This window comes from Lathyrus oleraceus, chromosome 6 (assembly GCF_024323335.1).
Source record: "Lathyrus oleraceus cultivar Zhongwan6 chromosome 6, CAAS_Psat_ZW6_1.0, whole genome shotgun sequence".
In the NCBI taxonomy this organism is placed as follows: domain Eukaryota; kingdom Viridiplantae; phylum Streptophyta; class Magnoliopsida; order Fabales; family Fabaceae; genus Lathyrus; species Lathyrus oleraceus.
In genome coordinates, this window is record NC_066584.1 from 300,036,328 (window position 1) to 300,058,139 (window position 21,812).

General features: G+C 33.9%; 2 protein-coding genes and 1 pseudogene across 8 annotated transcripts; all 3 read left to right on the forward strand.

The window, feature by feature from the left end:
* Positions 1 to 5,727: 5,727 nt before the first annotated feature.
* LOC127098189 (probable methyltransferase PMT8) lies at positions 5,728 to 9,858 on the forward strand. Of its 7 annotated transcripts, none has more exons than XM_051036703.1 (8): positions 5,779 to 5,896; positions 6,197 to 6,245; positions 6,733 to 7,202; positions 7,476 to 7,640; positions 7,813 to 8,590; positions 8,676 to 8,788; positions 8,881 to 9,101; positions 9,247 to 9,858. In XM_051036703.1, exons 3-8 carry the CDS (start codon positions 6,927 to 6,929, stop codon positions 9,545 to 9,547), a joined length of 1,854 nt encoding a protein of 617 aa, XP_050892660.1. In that variant the 5' UTR covers positions 5,779 to 5,896; positions 6,197 to 6,245; positions 6,733 to 6,926; the 3' UTR covers positions 9,548 to 9,858. The 7 variants fall into 7 exon arrangements, with proteins under 7 accessions (XP_050892663.1, XP_050892661.1, XP_050892666.1 ...); XM_051036707.1 differs by having other exon boundaries at positions 5,878 to 5,896; positions 6,740 to 7,202; XM_051036706.1 differs by lacking the exon at positions 6,197 to 6,245 and having other exon boundaries at positions 5,728 to 5,896; positions 6,740 to 7,202.
* An 8,456-nt stretch (positions 9,859 to 18,314) lies between these two features.
* On the forward strand, positions 18,315 to 19,597 carry LOC127095306 (uncharacterized; annotated as a pseudogene).
* Positions 19,598 to 19,974: 377 nt separating this feature from the next.
* LOC127095307 (uncharacterized) lies at positions 19,975 to 20,693 on the forward strand. The gene is made up of 3 exons (XM_051034016.1): positions 19,975 to 20,059; positions 20,173 to 20,290; positions 20,396 to 20,693. Exons 1-3 carry the CDS (start codon positions 19,975 to 19,977, stop codon positions 20,691 to 20,693), a joined length of 501 nt encoding a protein of 166 aa, XP_050889973.1.
* Positions 20,694 to 21,812: the final 1,119 nt, after the last annotated feature.

Below are 21,812 nucleotides of genomic sequence, written 5' to 3' on the forward strand. Positions count from 1 at the left end.
ATAGAAGACCAAAGTGAGAATATTTGTTACCAGTTATTGGGTAACATATCAAGGATAAACTTTCAGGGGAAAACATTCAATGATTTTTTTTGTTAATTACCAGTTACTGGGTATATAACAGAAAAACGACCAGCTGGAAAAAAGGATAAACAATTACCAGTTACTAGGTAATCGAGCAATGATAATCTGTTGGCGAAAAGAAAAGATAACCCGTTGGGGAAACGAAAGTAAATTTGTCGGGGAAATCAAAGAAGTAAATGACCTTTTACCGATTACTGGATAAATTAATGCATGTAAAGTACTTAAAATCAAGAAGGATATTACCAGTTACTGGGTAATAAACTCTTGGAGGACCAAAAGATCTATCTAGGTATGAACTAGAAAGAAACAGTCAAACAAGACTCAACCCAATGAGGATATAACTCAAGGGGTATGGTTCCATCCAGATAATGAATCGGGGAGGAAATAGAAATAATAATCATCCACGAGGAAATAACTCAGTGGAGAAGAAGAAAGGATAAACTCTTTCTGCTTAAGGGGCTGACACTCTACATTGATGGAGGACAGACACGTCACATCTGCATAGGGAAATGATATCACCAAAGTAGGGGGGTCATAAAAATCAGGTTAATGCGTAAAAATGCACAGTGAAATATCTAATGATATGCTTATCCATGTATATGCATGATTATGTATATGATTATGCTGACAAACTAGCACAAAGGATACAAACATGAAGATCCAATCATCACAACTAGATACTCAGCTAATCTCAAGAAGATGGGAACACCAACTGGAGAACCTGCTAGGGATGAAAATAAATCATTAATGATATAAATCCTATCTTCAAATATTCAATTCCTTGAGGATGGTGCACAACCATGTACTCGAAGAAAGTTGGGGATATTACAATCCAAATCAATACTCAACTGTGGTTGGGGAAAGACATGGAGAACATGCATCCGACCAAAAACTGCTGAAGACTCGGCGCTCAGAGGAAATAAAGAATACATATATCAGTAGCATTAGGGGGGATTAAAACAAATATAACTTCAATACTCGACTTTCAGGAGAGGAGGAATAACTGCTAAGGGTTAAGCAATGATTGATAGAGATCTTGCTTAAAGCTCAAACTCTCTGGGAGAGGAGAAAATACAGCTTAGGAGTTCACATGAGACGAAAGAACTGTTGAGGATATCAACCAACATGCTAAGGATAAGAGAGATATGTTGAGGATCCACATCTCAAGCCGAGGGATATATATATACTTCATAGCAACAAGTCAACACTACGGGGTATTTTAGGCCAATACCATGTCAAATGGTAGACAATCCTACAAGGGACGGCTACAACAATACTGCTCAGAATCAAATAATGTCTGAATGGGGAGATCTTTCACCAGGAGAGGAAACTCCATAGGGAATCCACATCACAACAAGAGGCAAAACTCTGAGTGGGGAACCGGTGAGAAGACAAACTCCAACTGAATATTTCATCAATCAAGACCAACTATGTGGCGACTTCACTGGGGATTAAAATCCGTCAGGACAAATCATGCGTGGGGATTATCTCTAACAAAGAAATGAACGCCGCACTAGGATGCAAAAAATGCAAATAGATTCCTCAAAAGGAAAACAATCAGTCATAAGATTATTCTTGGGGATTGAGAAATAAACCAATTCTAAGGTACCAAATATCAACCAGACCTGCAGGAACTCACAAAGGGAGAAATAATGCCACGACTATGCAACAATCAAATAAAGGTGTGTTAGAGATTTGAAAACCAAATAAAGGTTTTACTAGAGATCCAGGGTTCAATCACAAACTATGCAAACCGAGGATGAAAATCCACAAAGGCTCTCAACTGGAGAAAGATGATGAACTACAAGGAGAATAATACATCAACTCTATTGGGGATAAACAACAAACTATTTGGGGAGCAAACACCTTCAAACACTGCTTGGGGAAGGCAACAATGCTTCACTGTCAAGACTTACCGTTCTCAAATTGTTGTTGACATTCCTTTTTCAAATTCAATGTTTTTAAAGTAAATGCCTTATTATTTCAAAAAATGGTTATTCATTGATTTATTTATCTCAAAATTATCATCATAAAAATGCAATTTTATTAAACAGAAATAAATAAGAATAGCAACCAATTGGATAAAGGCTCAATTTTATTTAATAGAATGGTAGTCCGCAAATGGCAGGACTCCATGAATTTTTACAAAGTTTGCAAATTGTAATATACATGGAAAAAGGCTACATTGAATACAATGACCACTACTCTCCCTACCGACTTTGAAATCCAATTGTGCTTTGCCCTTGGTTGAGAATGATGAATCAGAACCAAATGACTGACAATGTTGCTTCAACGATTAGGTCTAGCCGGATGCAGTTACTTGCCATAATCCCTACTTTTTGCCTAGATTGCCCCAAGATGGCTATTAGGGCATATATCAATGTTTATCAATGTCATAATACAAAAGCATATACATCGAATACTTATTGGCTATTAGGGATTACTCCAACATGACCAACCGGATTTTCTCACACAGTTCCATCTTATTTCCCTTTGTAATGTGATTTATAAGCTTGTGTCTAAAATTATGGTGAATCGTGTGAACCCGCTTCTAAATAATATCATTTTCATGCATCAATCTAGCTTTATCCCAAAGAGGAATATTCATCATAATATTATTATTGTGCAAGAGATGGTCCATGTGATAAAGAGAATGAAAAGGCAAAAAGGTGTTTATGGCTATCAAGATTGATCTAAAGAAAGCCTATGACAAATTTAATTGGAACTTTATCACCCTATATATTCAGGACTGTAAGTTTCCATAAGATTTAATTAATTTAATTTATCATTGTATTTTCTCTTCTTCTTTCAAAATTTTATGGAATGGGGATAAACTAGATATCCCCACCACCTTCAGAGGTATTCGTCAAGGTGATCATCTATCTCTTTATCTTTTTGTTATTCGTATGAATCATTTGTCACATATCATTGCTGACCAGGTTGATGCAGGATATTGGAAGCCTATGCGTGCAGGGCGGGAGAGGCACCGGGTTTCCTACCTCCTTTTGTAGATGGCCTCCTTTTTTTTTGCAGAGACAAGTATTGAGTAGGCTTATTGTATCAAGCATTGTCTGGACCAATTCTGTCAATCTTCAGGCCAAAAGATTAATATTGAGAATACTCAAATTTATTTCTCAACTAATACCGATTCTCAACTTTGGTAAGAGATTATGCAACACACATGTTTCATCGAAGTCCATAGTCTAGGAAAGTATCTTCGGGCTAACATTTCCCGTGATAGAAGCTCTCATATTAGATTTTGGCATGTTACTAAGTAGGTGCAACGTCGGCTGAGTGGATGGAAGCATAAGCTTAGCAGGATGAATTACGCTTTGTCAATCTGTTTTGAGTTTTATCCCTTACTTTCATATGTAGTATGCTAAAATCCCTACCATTATTTGTCATGAGTTGGAAAAGTTATAAAAATGGTTTATTTGGGGTGACACAAAGACGACTGGTAAAGCCCATTTAGTCAGTTGGGAGCTTCGTTGCATGCAAAAGGATTATGGTGGTTTAGGCATCAAACAAACTCATTTAATGAATGATGTTTTTCTGTTTGAAATTCTTTGGAACTTATTGAATAATTCTAATGATTTATGGTGTTAGGTTCTCATTAATAAGCAAGGCAAGATGCAAAAATTGGTGGAAATATGATTAGCAAGTCAAATGATTCCCCGTTATGGAAATCTCGGGCAAAGGTGGGCAAAATTTTCACAAAAACACTTTATGGAAACTTGGAGATGGCAGAATAGTTAATTTTTTGCTAGATCATTGGACTCCGACAGAGCGACCTCTTTTCTCCAAGTTAGTTAATCCTTATACAATTATTTATACCACATTCATGGTTAATGACATGATTAATGCTAAAGTGAAATGGAATTTAGAGTTGCTTCAGAATTGGTTTAATGTCGAGCTGGTCAAGTGTATTTGTGAAGATGGTGTGGATGTGATAGGATAAGGAGATTATAGAGACACCGATAAATATCTTTCTTCTAGAAAGGTCCCTATCAGATCCAAACCTTCACTTGACTCATGATTCATGAGATACTTTTGACAAACTCTCGACGCCATAGGTGGAACCCAACTATATCAAGGGATTACAAGTGGTGTACGAGCAAAGAAGAGAACTTAATTCATGTTCTTCGAGATTACTTCTATGCAACAAAAGTGTGGGTTAGAATTGCCCTCTCTAATAAAATGACTAATTTTTACTCTTTGTCTTGCAAGGATTGGATAGCTTACCGTTTGAAAGGAAATATTATGGACACACACAAAGACCTTTGGAAGTCAATATTCATGATCTCCTATTGGTATTTATGTAACTAGAGAAACAAAGCTCTTTTTGAAGAAGGATTTCAATGACCAGAAAACCCGATTGGACAAATCATTCATCTTGTAAAGGAAATCGAGACAAGTGGCCATATGAAGGGAAATGTTAGGTTATCATAACCATAGGTCAAGCATATCCAACGGGATAAGCTAAAGAATAATTGGATCAAGCTCAATTGTGACCGGGCCTACAAGAAGTCTACTTCCACGGTAGGATACAAAGGCTTGTTCAGAGACTCATTCGAAATTTGGGTAAGAGGATATGCATGAAAAATTACTAGTGTGATGCTTTTACCGTAGAGATGTAGGCGATGTTGCATGGGATTGAGATAGATTGACATTAGAGAAATGAAAATCTAGTGGTCGAAAGTTACTCAAAAGTCTTAATATATATGGTTAACAAGATGACTAGGGACGAGTAAAACTTTCCAACTTTAATTCGTAGAATTAGAAAGATGATCCAAATAAATTAGCACATCAAATTCAACCGTACTTGATAGGAAGGAAATTGTGGTGTTAATTGGATAGTCAATTATATTTTTACTTTGAATCATAATTATCTCCTCATTTTTTTAAATCTCATATCTTATGAATTGAATGTTATTTTATTTGATGATAAGTATGGAGCCTCGATCTCTAAATGTATTAAATAGTCTATTAATCTTTTGTCTTTTCTTTGAACTTTTAGACCCTCTTTTATAAATTTTAAAAAAAAACAAATGTAAAAAAAAAAAAAAAGTAAAAGACTAATTAATTAATTAATTATTAATACTTTTACTGTAAATGACTTTAAATTTGGCCTTGTCTTTTAAGCCACCTTTATCAAACCAATTAATAATCATATTATTTTCTTTTCTTGTAAGTTTTGAATCAATACTTTTCTTTCACAAATCAAACATAAAATTAAAAAAATATATATATTTGTCAAAACAAGCATGAGTATCAAACCTGTTCAACAATTTTTTTTCAACTTTAATATAATTTTTTTTTCATTTTTTTCAAGAGATTATAAAATTTTAACATTTTTGGATATAATAATAACCTAATAATTAAATAAAATATTACAATACCGAATTCGCATAAACGATTAGATTTTTCTATGCAATTATCAACCAAAATAATTTTAAAAAACTATAAAATTTCAACCTTATTTCACCTCAATTCACTTCCAATTTCCTATACCAAAACAGTTAATCGCTGATTTGAGTAATTCATTTTTTTAAAAATAAAAATAATACTTAAAATTAATCAATTATCAATCACATAAGATTCTCAAAAACAAAAAAGTATCCTTATAATAACGAAAACACTGTAGAAACGAGTGTGACCTGATTTTCAATATTTCTGTGGCATAAAACAAAGCACCGACGGAAAGAGCTGGAAAACGCGGTGAGATATTTCATTTCATTCAATTCAATTCCCACTGTCAACTGTTAATTAAGTGCAAACCCACTTTCTCCAAATGGAATCACGTTGGTAAGAAGCGGTAAGTGCTCACTAACCAACGCAACAACACTCACTCTCATCACAATCACGTTACACAAAAATCACTTTTTTCAACGTTAATTAATTCATTAATCTATATAAATCTTGCCACCTTAATCACACCTCAATTTCCTCTTGTCGACACTTTGCAACTGTTTCCACACACTTTTAGGTTGTAACACACACACTCACACAAAGACACCACCTTAAAATTCACACCGTCGGTTCCACTGTCTGTCTCTCACATGTAACTAAATCCAAACACTTGTTGAGATCTCATCCGTTTCTCTTCTTCTTTTAGATAAAGTATTTCCTTTTCTTCTACCCAATTGGATTCTCATCTCAACCCAGTAAGCTTTTTTTTCTCTCTGTCATTCTGCTTTTTTTGGGGATTGGGATGGATCTGAAACATTTTACTATATGTTTTTTTGTTATGGTTGTTGTGACTGATGTATTGAATTGAATGCTCAGCTGCACCTAAGAGCTTAGACTCTATTGTTTCTATGATTAGTTGCTATTAATGAGAGTTAGTTACCCTTTTCAATGCTAGTGTTGTTTTCCATTAGGTCAGATCTGGTAGTTCTGTTTAATTCCATGCTTGTTATTTATATTTATTGTTAACATGGTTCATGGTGTTTGATTTTAGTCCCAATTTGGGTTTTTTGAGTTATATTTTTGTTATCGTGTTTCTTGTGAGGTGATTTGGATTGGATCCATCGTTTTAACTTGTTTGTTTTACTTGATCACTATGTGATGACTCTAGTCAAAGAATTTGACTAAGAACTAGAAATGAATGAGGAATCTTGTGGATTGAGTTTTAACTTTAAGCTGAACTAGATTGCAGGTAAATCGTTAAGTCAGTGTACTGTGAGAAGCTGTATTTTGAATTATTGGTGCTGCGACGTTTGGTTTGGGTTTGGATTGTGGATTTGACTTTGAATGTCTGGTGAAGCAGAAGCAAGATCCTTTTAATAGTTCATAACTGAACACTGAAATTTGGATCTGTATCGATTTCAAATTTCAACTAATAAATGTCGAGGGGAAGAACTGATGGATCACAGAAGAAGCGCTTAGTTGCTTCCATCTGCACCGTGACGATCTTCATTGGTTTTCTGTATGTGTACGGTGGATCCATCTTTGGTTCTCAAAATAGTGGTTCATCTGCTCTAGAATATGGAAAAACATTGAGGAAACTTGGCTCCTCGTATTTGGGTGCGGATGATGATAACGATGGAAAGCAAGATGAATCTTCATCAAGTTTCGGGCAGAGCGATGAGGAGGACAATTTTGTTCCAAAGAGTTTCCCTGTAAGTTGCTTCATAAGATTAGATGCGCGAGACATCCACTCTATTTGTTTGCATAACATCCTTATCATTGCTCTAGTATTTCAATTTTCACTTTTGATGTTTAGCTTTATCAGTCTTTGAATCAATAAAAAAGAGTCATATTTTCAAATTGCATGACGAAAATAAAATTAATTGTTTCTTATATGTGAATGTGGCCACAGTTAAATTCATGCAGATCATGTAAATGCAGCAATAGTTTTAGCTTATCATCAATCTATTTTTCTACTTTTGAAGGTTTGTGATGATCGTCATTCAGAGTTGATTCCTTGCTTAGATAGACACCTTATCTATCAACTACGGATGAAATTGGACTTGTCTCTGATGGAACATTATGAGAGACATTGCCCTCCTGCAGAAAGGCGCTACAATTGCTTGATTCCACCGCCATCAGGATACAAGGTGAATCTTTACTAAGAGTTGGTGTTGTTAGAAATATAAAATAATATTTCATAATATCTTAATATTATGTCGGAATATCCAATCTTAGATCGAAGACGGATCTTCAATCTGATCCTCTGATACATATGTATTCGTTTTAATCTAAGCATTTGTCATGTCTCTAATGTTGCAGGTCCCGGTTAAGTGGCCAAAAAGCAGAGATGAGGTGTGGAAAGCAAATATCCCGCATACTCACCTTGCACATGAGAAATCTGACCAGAACTGGATGGTTGAAAAGGGTGAAAAGATAGTGTTTCCTGGAGGCGGGACTCATTTTCATTATGGAGCTGATAAGTACATTGCATCAATGGCAAATATGCTTAACTTTTCGAACAATAATCTAAACAATGAAGGAAGGTTGCGGACAGTGCTTGATGTTGGTTGTGGTGTTGCAAGTTTCGGAGGATACCTTCTTTCATCTGATATCATTACAATGTCATTGGCACCAAATGATGTGCATCAAAATCAAATCCAATTTGCCCTAGAAAGGGGAATTCCTGCATACCTTGGTGTCTTGGGAACTAAGAGACTCCCTTACCCCAGCAGATCCTTTGAACTTGCTCATTGTTCTCGTTGTCGTATTGATTGGCTTCAAAGAGACGGAATACTGCTTCTTGAACTAGACCGGGTGCTAAGGCCAGGAGGTTATTTCGCGTACTCATCTCCCGAAGCGTATGCTCAGGATGAAGAGAATCTAAGGATATGGAAAGAAATGAGCGATCTCGTGGGACGTATGTGTTGGAGAATAGCTTCTAAAAAGGATCAAACTGTCATCTGGCAAAAACCTTTGACAAATCAGTGCTATAAAGAAAGAGAACCTGGTACTCGCCCTCCTCTGTGCCAGTCTGACGCAGATCCCGATGCAGTTTGGGGAGTAAATATGGAAGTTTGTATTACACCTTACAGTGAACGTGAGTACTCTTTTTCTCAGTGTTATTTGTTGCCATTTTTATGACATCAATTCATAGATACTTTTTTTTTTGGCATTTTTATCAGATGACAACAAAGCTAAAGGCAGTGGCTTAGCTCCTTGGCCAGCAAGATTGACCAGTCCTCCTCCTAGATTAGCTGACTTTGGCTATTCAAATGAAATGTTCGAGAAGGATATGGTAATTTGAAATTACAATTGATCGTCTTGTTAACGATTTCATGTAATTTTCTTTTTCTTTATATAAACTAACTGTTGGCTTACATTTTTCAGGAACTATGGCGAGAGAGAGTCGATAAATACTGGAGTCTCATGAGTCAAAAAATCAAATCGAACACGATAAGGAATATTATGGATATGAAGGCAAACATGGGCTCATTTGCGTCTGCTCTTAAAGACAAAGATGTCTGGGTGATGAATGTTGTACCTCAAGATGGACCAAACTCACTTAAACTTATATATGACAGAGGCCTCATTGGTGCCACTCATGACTGGTATTGAAGAAATTTTGCTACGCTAGTGCCATAGCAGCGCTATAGCTGCTATTTAACAAGCATTTTCTTTATCAATTTTTGTTGGTAGCTCTAATGAAAGTTTGTTCAAAGTTTGAGTCCTAACTGCTTGGTGTATCTTGAACAGGTGTGAAGCATTCTCAACATACCCTCGAACTTACGACTTGCTCCATGCATGGAGCGTCTTGTCTGACGTAGCAAAGAAAGATTGCAGTCCGGAGGATCTATTAATTGAGATGGACCGCATACTCAGGCCAACCGGTTTTATAATCTTTCGTGATAAACAGCCGATGATTGATTTTGTGAAGAAGTACTTAACTGCTTTGCACTGGGAAGCAGTTGCAACTGCGGATGATGAAGATGAAGTAGTTTTTATCATCCAGAAGAAATTGTGGCTGACTAGTGGAAGCTTCAGGGAAACTGAATGAATAAAACAAACATGAAACAACTGTTGCATTATGCTATCTTCTGTTGCAAAGGGATCAAAGCACTTCCCAAGTGGTGAAGCAGTGAACAACTTCTTCATTTTGTAGCATTATATAATGTTTTCTTTTCACTCTATTTCCTTTATTTAATTCTCATTTTTGAGATTAATGATATAAGTTATTGTTTAAGCTTTTATAGGCTATTCAAATTTTGCTGCCTGCATTTGGGTGGGTATTATTGTAAGCTGTACAATAATCAAGACATGGTAATTGACTAAATGATTAAAGTATAGTTAAGGACTTATCACTTATAATTTGTGCAATGTAATGTTTACATATTTGTGCTTTTTTTTTTCTGTTTAGAATTTTTACTATTTTCTATTTTGTGCTATTTTCTTCGGTATGAATTGCTCAATTTCTGAATAGCCAAAGAGCAAAATACAAATGAATCTTTAGGACTCTGCTTCCTACTTTAAAAAATTATTAATTGTTCTATTTTTTCTTCTTAACTATTTACTTACTTATTTATTCATTTTATGGACTTGCTTACCCTCTTTTTCCACCCAATACTCTCCATTTCTAAACTACCACTTTCAGTTTTAAGTTTATATTAAAAACAATTATTAACTATTGAATTAGGATAGACTAAGAGCATCTCCAACCGTGAACCCATTTTTGGGTTCTTTATGGGACCTATTAAGCCACGTCAGCTTGAAGCAACCCAACTACTTTTTCACTCCAATGGTGCAACTCTGAAGAACTCAGATTGGATCTCACAACTTTATTTTATATATTAATATTTTATTCATATTAAATTTTATATTAATTAAAATAATAATCTCACAACTTTAATTTTAGTATTTATATTAATTAAATTTTATATTAATTAAAACTCATTCAAGGAACCGTTGCTTCACATTACACTGTTCCCCACGTTGGCATATGCTTGAAACTAGAAAAAGTGAAAAGATGGGTGTCATGCTGGCAAACCCATTGAAGGAACCACCACTGGAGGTGGTCTTTTAGGTTAAATCGTGTGTCTTTAAAAGCACTACGGAGACTTTATTATATATAGAGAGAGATTACAACTAATTACATGATATAGTCGATGTGAGACTATTTTATATACAGATATTCTCAATACTATATATATACAAATATAAACACCCCCCTCAAGCTTGAGCATATAAGTCAAATGCATCAAGCTTGTTACATATATAATTAATTCTGGGACTTTGCTTGATCTTGCAACTACGTTTTGTTTCTTACTTTATATAAGATTTCCTCCAACAAGTACACAATACCCAGAGGTGGATCGTTTATCAATGGGTGACTTTGCCCAATCAGCATCAGAGTATCCAATTATCTGAGCATGTCCTTTATCTTCATACACTAAACCTTTTCCTGGAGCACATTTGATGTATCTCATAATCCGGATAACAACATCCATGTGTTCCTGACAAGGTTTACCTAACTTAACCCTATAAAACCGGTTGATAGAGTAAGGATCGCCCTCGCTTATCAACATTAACAAATGAGCATAATAATTCTACTAGATTAGTTTTCACATAAATATAAACATAAATGAACCTAAACTACAATGACCCTCAGACGCCGCTGTTGGTGGGGTCTAGCTCTCTTTTAAGTCGGGGGTCACTGAACTTCTCTCTCGGTTGAGGATTACTCTTATTTGGCTAATCTTTTCAGGCCTACTTTGGAGGAAGAACTGACTTCTTTGCCTCAGTATACTTGGCATGTTTATGCGGATTTGTTTGGAAGGTTCTTTGGTCCGACCGGCATCGTGCTGAGAAGCAACAGTTGGAGGAGAGCGTTCGCGATTTGAAGCTTCAGCGAGATAAATACATATAGGAAGTAGAGAAAGCTTATACCTCTTTTACCGAGGAGAAGGATATTTTGCTCCCCCTTAATATTGTCGGATCCCTTGTCGACCAGGTGACTCATTTGGTGAAGACCGTGGCGAAGAAGAACCAGTTTCTGACCTCTATTTGGGACATACATCTGCTCAAAAGGGAATTAGAGTCTTCGCACCTTTAGAACACTTTGCTGACTTAGTAATTGACCGATTGTAAGAGCGATACTCTAGAGGAAGTTTCTCACAGACGTTTAAAAATTGTGAAAAATAAGAATATGAAATTTTATGAATGTGCTTGAGTGAGTAAAGCATTAAGCAACCATGATATTTATACACATTATAAATTAATTACATATTATGTTTACAAGAAGAAAAAAATAATAGTTCAACTCCCTAAATGCATGAATCTAAAAATACATGATCCTAAAGACTTAAATGCTTTTTTAATGGAAAATATACAATGAATTTTTCTATTTCCAACACTCCCCCTTGAGCTGGTGAATAAGTATTCTTCATTCCCAGCTTGGATACAATCGTTCAAATTTTGAGCTACTCAATCCTTTAATGAGAATATCTACAAGTTGTCATTGTAATGACACACATGAGGTGCAAATCAGTCCACTATCAAGCTTCTCCTTAATGAAGTGTATATCAATCTCAATATGCTTAGTTTGATCTTGTTGAACTGAATTATGTGTTATAATGATAGTTGATTTATTATCACATTTGAACTTCATGGGTCCTTCCCATTTGATATAAAAATGTAATATATTTTTGTTGAGATATAGAGCTGAAAATGAGTCGAGTCGAGTCGAACTCGCCTCGCCTCAGCTCGGCTCGACTCGATAAAAATTGGTTCAGTTCGAAATTTGACTAGAGTTCGACACGAACTTTTTTTAGGCTCAAACTCGACATGTTTTGAATGTTAGAACAAGACTTGGTTATGCATTTATACCTTGAATTTTGATGATAACAATGTTATATTTGTGTGAGAATAATTTTGGTACCCTAATGGTTTGTTATTGTGTAACTTTAATAACAATTATGATTCTGAGTATATGACGTGCGACGTCATTAATTTCTGAACAATGATTTCCAAATCCACTTCTGCGCTAGTTATTATAAGTTTTGAAAGATATTCAATGTTGTTGCTGTAATGATCTTTCTGCTTCTGTGTTGATTCACTCTTGAGAAGCTTTTGAGAAAACGTTATGTTGTTGCTGCAATATTCTCTCAGTTCGTGCTTCTGGACGTGACTATGATCACTAAAGCTTCTGAAGAATGACAAGCTTCTGAAGTTGTGTTACGTAGATGAAGATTCTGAAGATCTCAAGCCAGACGATTGAGGTTATCAAGGTTCTGACTGTAGATTTTGAAGATTCTGAAGATACTGAAGATCTCAAGTCAGACTACTGACACTGTCAAGGTTATGACCAAAGATTTTGAAGTTTCTGAATCCAACTCTATATTTCTTCATTTCATGTTTCATCAACTTTCATCAGAAGCCAATAAACTTGAAGATAAGATCAAATGGGAACGTGATCAAATAATACATGGTACAAATCGAATATCCTTTCCACCACCTGATTTCATGGAAAAGGACAGTACTATACATCACATTTGTCACTGATTTTGTGGGCGAAGGACAGTGCGCAATATCACTCCTTTCACTATCCAGCATTGAACAACCGCTCTATGAGCTTTTCCCATTTTTCCCTCCAACGGTCTTCTTCTTATGCTATATAAGTGAGACTTTGAGACTTGAAGAAAAGTTGTTGGTGATACAATATTTTAACAAGTTTGTTTCTTTGTGAAAAATTATCATTCTTTTGTGCACAATTTTTCTTTAAGTGTTTGTTTATCATTTGTGTAAAATTTGCTTGTATAGAAGCAACTTGTAACATACAAAATATTATTCAAACTAGTTGTTTGATTCCTTAAGAAGGTTATCCTTGAGAAGACAAAGAAGGTTATTCTTTGTGAGTCCCTTAAGGAGACTAGGGTATAGTTGGATCCTTGAGAAGACAAAGAAGGGTATTCTTTGTTATTTTTGCAATCTGTTGATTATAGTGGATTAAGTCCCTGTGTATAAGGCAAAATCACTTTGGCGGGTGAACTGGAGTAGATTTGAGTTTCAAACGAACCAGGACAAAAATACTTGTGTTTTTATCTCTTTGTTATTAACTTGTTAGTGGTGTTCTTGTTTTGGAAAAAGTTTTTGCTTGTAAAACCCAATTCAAACCCCTCTTTCTTATGTTTTTCACACCTTCAATTGGCATCAGAGCTCCAGTTCTTATTGTGATAAATATTTTATCAACACTTCACTGTGTTCAGTATCGATCCAGCTTGTGTGAGAAGCAATGGTTGCTGCTAACGTTGTTAAAAATAATGAAAGATATCACTATAGTGCAAAACCACTCGTCTTTGATGGTGAGAAATTTGATTATTGGAAAGATAGAATAGAAATCTTGTTTCTTGGTAATCGATTAATAGTATATATGCTAGTGATAATAGTCTCCACTATATATATTTTGGAATATTTTGATGAAATAATGGTGCTCAAGTTTGGTCTAATAGATGCCCATTTTCTCTTTCTGCGATTCCATTTTGTTATGGTGTTTTAACACAAGAAGACTCATAGACAATTCCCTCTTTTTGACAGAAAGAAATAAAAACATGATTGAAGTACTCTTTTCCATTATCAGACCTAAGCCTTTTAATGTTTACTCCAAATTGATTTTTAATTATGTAGAAAATCTTTGGAAAAACAATATTGACGCCAGACTTGTTTTGGAGTAAAAACACCCAAGTAACCCGGGTACAACCATCTATAAAAGTCATAAACCACCTAACACCTATTATATTTGGATTGGTAGAGGGGCCCCAAACATCTGGGTGAATAATGTAGAAGAGGGCAAGGCTTCTTTTGTTGTTTAATGGAAAAGGTATACACTTATGTTTAGCAAACTCGCACACATCACATTGAAGACTTTCAATATCTACCTTATTAAATAAAGATGAAAAACTAACTTTAATGACTCCAAAAGAAGGGTGACCTAATCGACAATGAAAAATAAATATTTTTCATTTTTAGAGAGTATTTACTCTGACATAAATGAGTGGAACAAGTGGATTTTTGTACATTTACCTGGTTCTTCAAGATAGTAAAGGACAATCCTTTCTTTAGTACGTACAATTGTCTTCCCCGACTCCTTATCCAGAAATATACAATAATCATTATGAAATGTCACACTAAAGGATAAATCATTTATAAGTTTTTGTATGGAGACAAGGTTCATGGATAGTTTTGTAATATGGAGGACCCTTTTTAAGGTTATAGAATGATTTATTTGGATATCTCCAATTCTCGTTACAATTACAAGAGTACCATCTGCAATAGAATTTTTTTTATAACTAAGATAATGAGAGTATGTAGAGAACTATTGCGAATAGGGTGTAATGTGGTATGTGGCTCCTAAATCTAATATAAAAAAATAAGCAAACAAAGGTTTTTGAGACACGAAGTCCAAATGAGAATAAAAGCTTACCCAAATACACCACATTACAATTATCTTATGATTTTTCCATACTGTTTGTCATAAAGGAAACATGAGCAACCACCTAATATTTATTTTTAAGATACCAAAGAAAACAATATTCGATGAAGAAATCAATCCAGAAAATAGGGACAACAACTAATATTGTGCAGACGGTTGCTAAAAAAAGCGATGAGTTGTACCCACAGTGGCAAGAAACTGTACGAACAACTTTCAAAAAATGTACAGAACTGTACGAACGACTACTATAAAAGTATAAATAGTAATTAACTTGAAGAACTTGACAACATTTAGTGCCCGATCAATATTGGAGGTTATTGACAGCAAAAAATGTCCATTCATATTTTCTCAAGAAATATATGCAAAATTTAAGTCCCTTAGATTATGGGCTATGATGTCATGTGAAAAATAGGAATAAGAAATTTTATGAGTGTACTTGAGTGAGTAAAGCACTCAGCAACCATGATATTTATACGCATTATATAATTAGTTATATATTATGTTTACAAGGGGAAATAAATAAGAGTTCAACTCCCGAAATCACTATTATAAATAATACATTTTATGACAAAGCTTTCACCCCAACCATTAAAAAATTGAGGTCAACTGACCAGGAAAGCGCCATTTATTAGTTTTTTTAAAAAGAAAATTAAATCTTAAACCTTAGTTTTGCACAAAATCAACATAAAATATTGCTTAGGGTTTGAGCTTCGATTTTATGTTTTATTTAGAGCCAAAAGGCGCCTTTATATTATAATAATCTTATCCCTCGGTTTTCTGGAAAACAGAGATGAAAACTCTAAATAATATTTTATTTAATTAAATTTAACTCAGTTTTTACCTCGGTTATGTTCCGTCAGGTTTTCCAAAAACCGAGATGAAAACTCTAAACAATATTTTATTCCTTCATCGAAATGTTAAGTCTCATTCACTTTTTTCACCCTAGCGAATAAAAGGAATATCATACTTCTCCAGTGAACGAAAGGAACACCATTCTTCTCCACGTAATAAACTGAAGCACCATTCTTCATCTTCTCCAAAGGGGAAGGAATCTCAAACCTCAAACCAACACTTTTCTTTGTGTCTCTCATTACATTCTGGTATGTAAAAATTTCTCCATGATTGTTGTTGTTGATATGGTTGTTGTTGTTGTTGTTGTTGACGATGATGTTATTGTTGTCGCCGTTGATGTTATTGTTGTTATTGTTATGGATTTTGAGACTTAAGGTATAATGTAGTGTTGTTTTCTAGGTATTTTTAGTTATTGTTGTTTGTTGTTATTGTTGTTATTGTTGTTTTATTGAGATGAAATGTTCATTTTTGTTGGTTGTGTACAATTTTTATTTTATTCTCAGAAGCTGTATGTGATTATGGATCGTAGTTGAATGAAAGTCAATAGGTTAAGTAAAGAGTATGAGAATGGAGTGATTCAATTTCTTGAATTCGCGGGAAAAAATCTTCCTAAGATAATGTGACTTTTTTGTTGTAAAAAATGTCGAAATACGTAAAAACATTCAATAGATGTTATATTCAGTCATTTAGGTTGTGATGAAATTATTCAAAATTACATGAAATGGGTATGGCATGGTGAAGTGGAAAAAAAATACTTGCGTCACATAGAGTTGAAGTTGATGAATTTATGAATGATACTCTAGAAGATATGATTCATGATATTGAAGTATATGCTTTTAAGAAAGATCATGTAGAAGATACTTTGCAAAGACACATAGAAGAGTCGTTATATCTGGGATGCAAATGTTTTACAAGATTGTTAGTTGTGTTAAGACTATTTAATATTAAGGCAAAAGGTGAGTGGACGAATATAAGTTTTATTGAATTGCTTGAATTGTTGCAAGAAATGCTTCCAGAAGGTAACACGTTTTTGAACTGTAGTTATGAGGCCAAGAAAATATTGTGTCCAATGGGTTTGGACTATGTCATAATGAGACTGTGGGGAATCACGCTACAAGCAGAAGGACAATGGTGCTCAAGATGATGATGATGTAACTAGAAAGAGTGTTCCTTCCAGGGTGATATGGTACCTACCGAAAATTCAAAGGTTCAAGAGACGACTTGATTATGTAAATGACACAAAGAATGCTAGATGGCATGCAGATGAAAGATTATGTGATGGAAAAATTCGTCATGTAGTTGATTCATTGCAATGGAAGAAAAATGATTTCTTAATTCTAGATTTTGCCATTGATCCAAGGAACCTTATGCTTGGACTTGCCACCGACGGAATAAACCTGTTTGATAATTTGACTACTAACCATACTTCATGGTATGTTCTTCTTATAATTTACAATCTATCTCTATGTTTATTAGGCATGGCAACATAACTCGTACCCGCGGGTACCCACCCCGAACCCGCCCCGAAGTTGACGGAGAAAACCCGCTTTGACTGGGTTTGAGTTTTCCCCAATTATAAAATATGGGGATGAGTCGGGTAATGGGCACATTAGTACACACCTCGAACTCTCCTCGTTTATTTCATTATTTACATTATTATTTATTTTTGATGATTTAGAATACTAAATAAGTGGCCAATGTTTTAATATTTTGATTTGTATTAATTATTTAAAATATTCGAAATGTATGTATGTAATTTTTTTAGATTATTTTATTTTATTATTTGTAATGTAATTTGATTTTTTTAAAAATCAATATTTCTAATAAAAAATTGATTTCACTAAATGGATGGGGGTAAGATGGGCATACCCGAACCCAGGGACGAAGGTATTAGTTAGAAAGAATGGGCCCATGGCCCCACCACGTTCTTCATTAATTAATATTTAATAATATAAGTAATATATTAATATATTTAATATAGTAAAAATTATGAAGAAAATTTAATAATGGCCCCCACTTAATAAAATGATACGAAGTATCACACACATCCATCTGCATTTCAAATAAAATAAATTATTTAAATAAAATTAAAAAATTTAACTCCTATTTCTTTTCATATTCCTATTAATTCTCTTTTACTCTTTCCAAATATAAACAAACCACTTTTCATATTCTTCTTTCTCTCACTACAAAGTGTTTCTCTGTTACTTCTTCTCCATAGACTACATTGTTGATCTTTTAAAAGGTAAAATTTTTAATTTTTAAACTTTATGAATTTATAATTTATTTTTATTATTGTAATAAGAATAAAAAAAATATATTATTATCTTATTGAGCTTGAGATTATATTAATGGCAGAAAATTTATTTTTAGAGTTTTGTAGTGTTTGTTTAAAATCGTTGTGTTTGTATCAATTTTATAGTATTATTATGAATTTTCTGAATATGATTTTAATTGTCATTTTTTGTTTTGTTTTTAGTAATAAGCAATGGAAAAATATTTCAAAAGAAAATCAACAGAGCAATCATCAACTCCAAATCCTCAAACATCTAATTAACGCCGAAGCCCAAAATTGGATCCTCCCAAGAAAAAAAGGCTTTTGGAGTTTGAATTGGAAAAACTTCCTAACGATTCTGGTTTAAGGCCAAAAGTGTCAGATTATCATCCAAGTGATAGAGATGAAATTAGAAGATATTATTTGCAAAAGGGTCCTTGTCAACCAAAAGAAATTATTTTTCCACAAAGAAAATTTGGAGATACCTTTCGTAAGTTTAATTCAGATTGGTATTTAAAATATCGTAGTTGGTTGGAATATAGTCAAAGTGAGGATGATGCATATTGTTTATGTTGTTATCTTATGAGGTCAGATCTTGAAGAACATAAAGGTTGCGGCAATGGCTTTATAACAGAAGACTTTACAAATTGGAAAAAAAAAGTGAAAGGTTTCGAGTTCATCTTGGAGATGTAAATAGCTCTCACAATCAAGCACGGAGAAATTGTCAAGCTCTAATGAAACAAAAGAAAAACATTGAAGGTGTCTTGTGTAAACAATTCAATCAAGTTAAAGAGGACTATCAAATTCATTTGACAGGTATAATTGATTGCATTCGATATTTATTAGCACAAGGTTTAGCTTTTCGTGGTAATGATGAGTCAATTTCATCAAGAAATAAGGGAAATTTTCTTGAACTTATGAATTTTCTTGTTAACCATAACGAAGATATTTATAAAGTTTGGAAAAAAATTCGTGGAAATCTTAAGTTAACATCTCCTGATATTCAAAAGGATATTGTTAAAGTTACTGCAACGGTCACTACTCAAGTTATACTGGATGATCTTGGAGATGATTTATTTTCTATTTTAATTGATGAATCTCGTGATATCTCAGTGAAGGAGCAAATGATTGTGGTTATATGTTATGTAAATAATGAAGGAAAAGTTATTGAGTGTTTTCTTGGTGTTGTTCATGTTTCAAGTACTAGTGCTCTAACATTGAAATCGGGTTTGGAGTCATTATTTGCAAAATATGGATTAAGCTTGTCAAGGATATGTGGAAAAGGCTATGATGAAGCAAGTAATATGCAGGGTGAATACAATGATCTAAAAAGCTTGATTTTAAAAGATAATTGTTCTGCATTTTTTATTCATTGTTTTGCCCATCAACTCCAATTAGCTCTTGTGACATTAGCAAAAGAGCATTCTAAATTTGGTTTATTTTTTAATTTGGTTGCTAATTTGTATAATGTTGTTGGAGCATCATGTAAGCACTGAGATATTCTTCGTGAAAGTCAAGCTACAAAGGTGAAACAAGCATTGGAACATGGGGAAATCTCTAGTGGGCGTGGTTTGAATCAAGAAATTACAATTAAGAAGGCAGGGGAAACAAGACGGAGTTTGCATTATGGTACATTACTTAGTATAGTTTCTCTATTCTCTTCTATGATTGATGTGTTAGAAATGGTTGAGGAAGATGGAACATATTTAGATAAAAAAAAGGTGAAGCACTAATGCTGATGAATTATATGCAATCTTTTGAATTTATTTTCATCTTGCACTTGATGAAAATATTTTTAGGAATTACACATGACTTATCTCAAACATTACAAAGAAGTGATCAAGATATTGTAAATGCTATGAAGTTAGTAAAAATGTCCAAAATAAGGTTACAAGCTATAAGAGATAATGGTTGGGATTCTTTGTTGAATGATGTTTCATTATTTTGTGAGCATAATGGTATTGACATTCCAGATATGGATGACACTTTTCAACCGACGCAAAAAAGTCAAAGAGAAAAATGGAGAAAGTATATAATTTACATCATTTTCAAGTTGGATTGTTTTATGAAGTGGTTGATCGACAACTTCAAGAGTTGAACAATCGTTTTACAGAAGTGAATACTGAGTTGCTCCTTTGTGTAGCTTGTTTAAGTCCAAGCGATTCATTTTCTGCATTTGATAACGAGAGGTTGATTCATTTAGCTCAATTTTATCCTATAGAGTTTTCTCAAGTTGAATTATTGACACTAGATTGTTAGCTTGAAAACTATTTCTTAGATGTATGCTCTGACAGTGAATTTTCAGAATTAGAGGAGATTGGTGATCTTTCTATCAAGCTCGTAGAGACCAAAAAACATGTTGTGTACCCATTCGTATATTTGCTTTTAAAGTTATCTCTGATATTACCTGTGGCAACTGCAACAACTGAAAGAGTTTTCTCTGCTATGAACATTATCAAGAATCAAATACGAAATCGCATGAGTGATGATTGGTTAAATGATTGCTTAGTTACTTACATTGAGAGAGATATTTTTGTTGATGTTGAAAATGAGAAAATCATTCAACATTTTTCAGAACATGAAAAATCGTAGAGAACAATTATAATTTATATTTATATTTTTGAAAATAAAATGTTATATTTATATTGACCCCACTACTCAAAATTTCTAGCTCCATCCTTGCCCGAACCCAGTCCGAGACCGTTTGGGATAGGTTTGGGTTTTAAGTCTCCATCCCCGTTTGGATTTGTGGCGGGGAACGAGGGTTGTTTGGGGATTTGGGGGAGGTAAAAGTTATCCCCGACTCGCCCCGTTGTCATGCCTAATGGTTGTGCATGAAGCACAAATATATGATATCAATGATGATTTCGGATCCAAAACAACCAGAGATCAACATAGATGTTTATTTAACGTCATTGATTAAAGATTTAAGACTTTTGTGGGAGCAAGACGTTGATGATGTGTATATAGGTGATAACTTTAAGTTGTGTGCGATGTTATTTTGCACAACCAATGACTTTTTTGCATACGGTAATTTTTTTGGGTACAACGTTAAAGGACATAAAACGTTTCCTATATGTGAAGATGATACACGCTACCACCAATTACAAAATGGAAAAAAGACTGTTTACCTTAGGAATCAAAAATTTATAAGACCTAATCATCCATACCATAGATTATGGAATACTTTTAATGGAAAACACAAGTTTGATATCTACCAAAGCTCTTAACTAGGAAGGAAGATTATAAAAGATAACAACACATTAATGTTGTCTTTGGAAAGAAACAAAAAAGACATGTGGATAAAAATATTTGGAAAAAAAGGTCGGTGTTCTTTAATCTTCCATATTGGTCTAGTATCGATCTAAGACATTGTTTTGATGTGATGCATGTGGATAAAAATGTATGTGATAGTTTGATTGAAACACTTCTCAATATTAAAGGCAAGACAAAAGATACTAAGAAATCCCATCAATATATGGTGGTGATGGATATACGACAAGAGTTAACCCCAAAAGATATAGGAAATATAACATATCCCCCCCCCCCCCCCCCAACATGCCACACTCTATCTAAAAAAGAAAAAAACAAGTTTTTGCTATTGTTTGTAGGGTATCAAAGTTCCCCAAGGGCACTCATCAAATGTGAAGAAACTTGTGTCAATGAAAGATCTCAAATTAGTTAGCTTAAAATCTCATGATTGTCATGTCT

What these genes read in the sequence shown, in the direction of transcription:
- LOC127098189 (XM_051036706.1), top strand. Translation starts at nt 6,927, where the DNA reads ATGTCGAGGGGAAGAACTGATGGATCACAGAAGAAGCGCTTAGTTGCT. An exon ending in CACCGCCATCAGGATACAAG is followed by an intron (nt 7,641 to 7,812) that starts GTGAATCTTTAC and finishes CTAATGTTGCAG; the next exon opens with GTCCCGGTTAAGTGGCCAAA. An exon ending in TATTACACCTTACAGTGAAC is followed by an intron (nt 8,591 to 8,675) that starts GTGAGTACTCTT and finishes CATTTTTATCAG; the next exon opens with ATGACAACAAAGCTAAAGGC.
- LOC127095307 (XM_051034016.1), top strand. Translation starts at nt 19,975, where the DNA reads ATGTCCAAAATAAGGTTACAAGCTATAAGAGATAATGGTTGGGATTCT. An exon ending in ATTATTTTGTGAGCATAATG is followed by an intron (nt 20,060 to 20,172) that starts GTATTGACATTC and finishes TGTTTTATGAAG; the next exon opens with TGGTTGATCGACAACTTCAA. An exon ending in TCTGCATTTGATAACGAGAG is followed by an intron (nt 20,291 to 20,395) that starts GTTGATTCATTT and finishes ATGCTCTGACAG; the next exon opens with TGAATTTTCAGAATTAGAGG.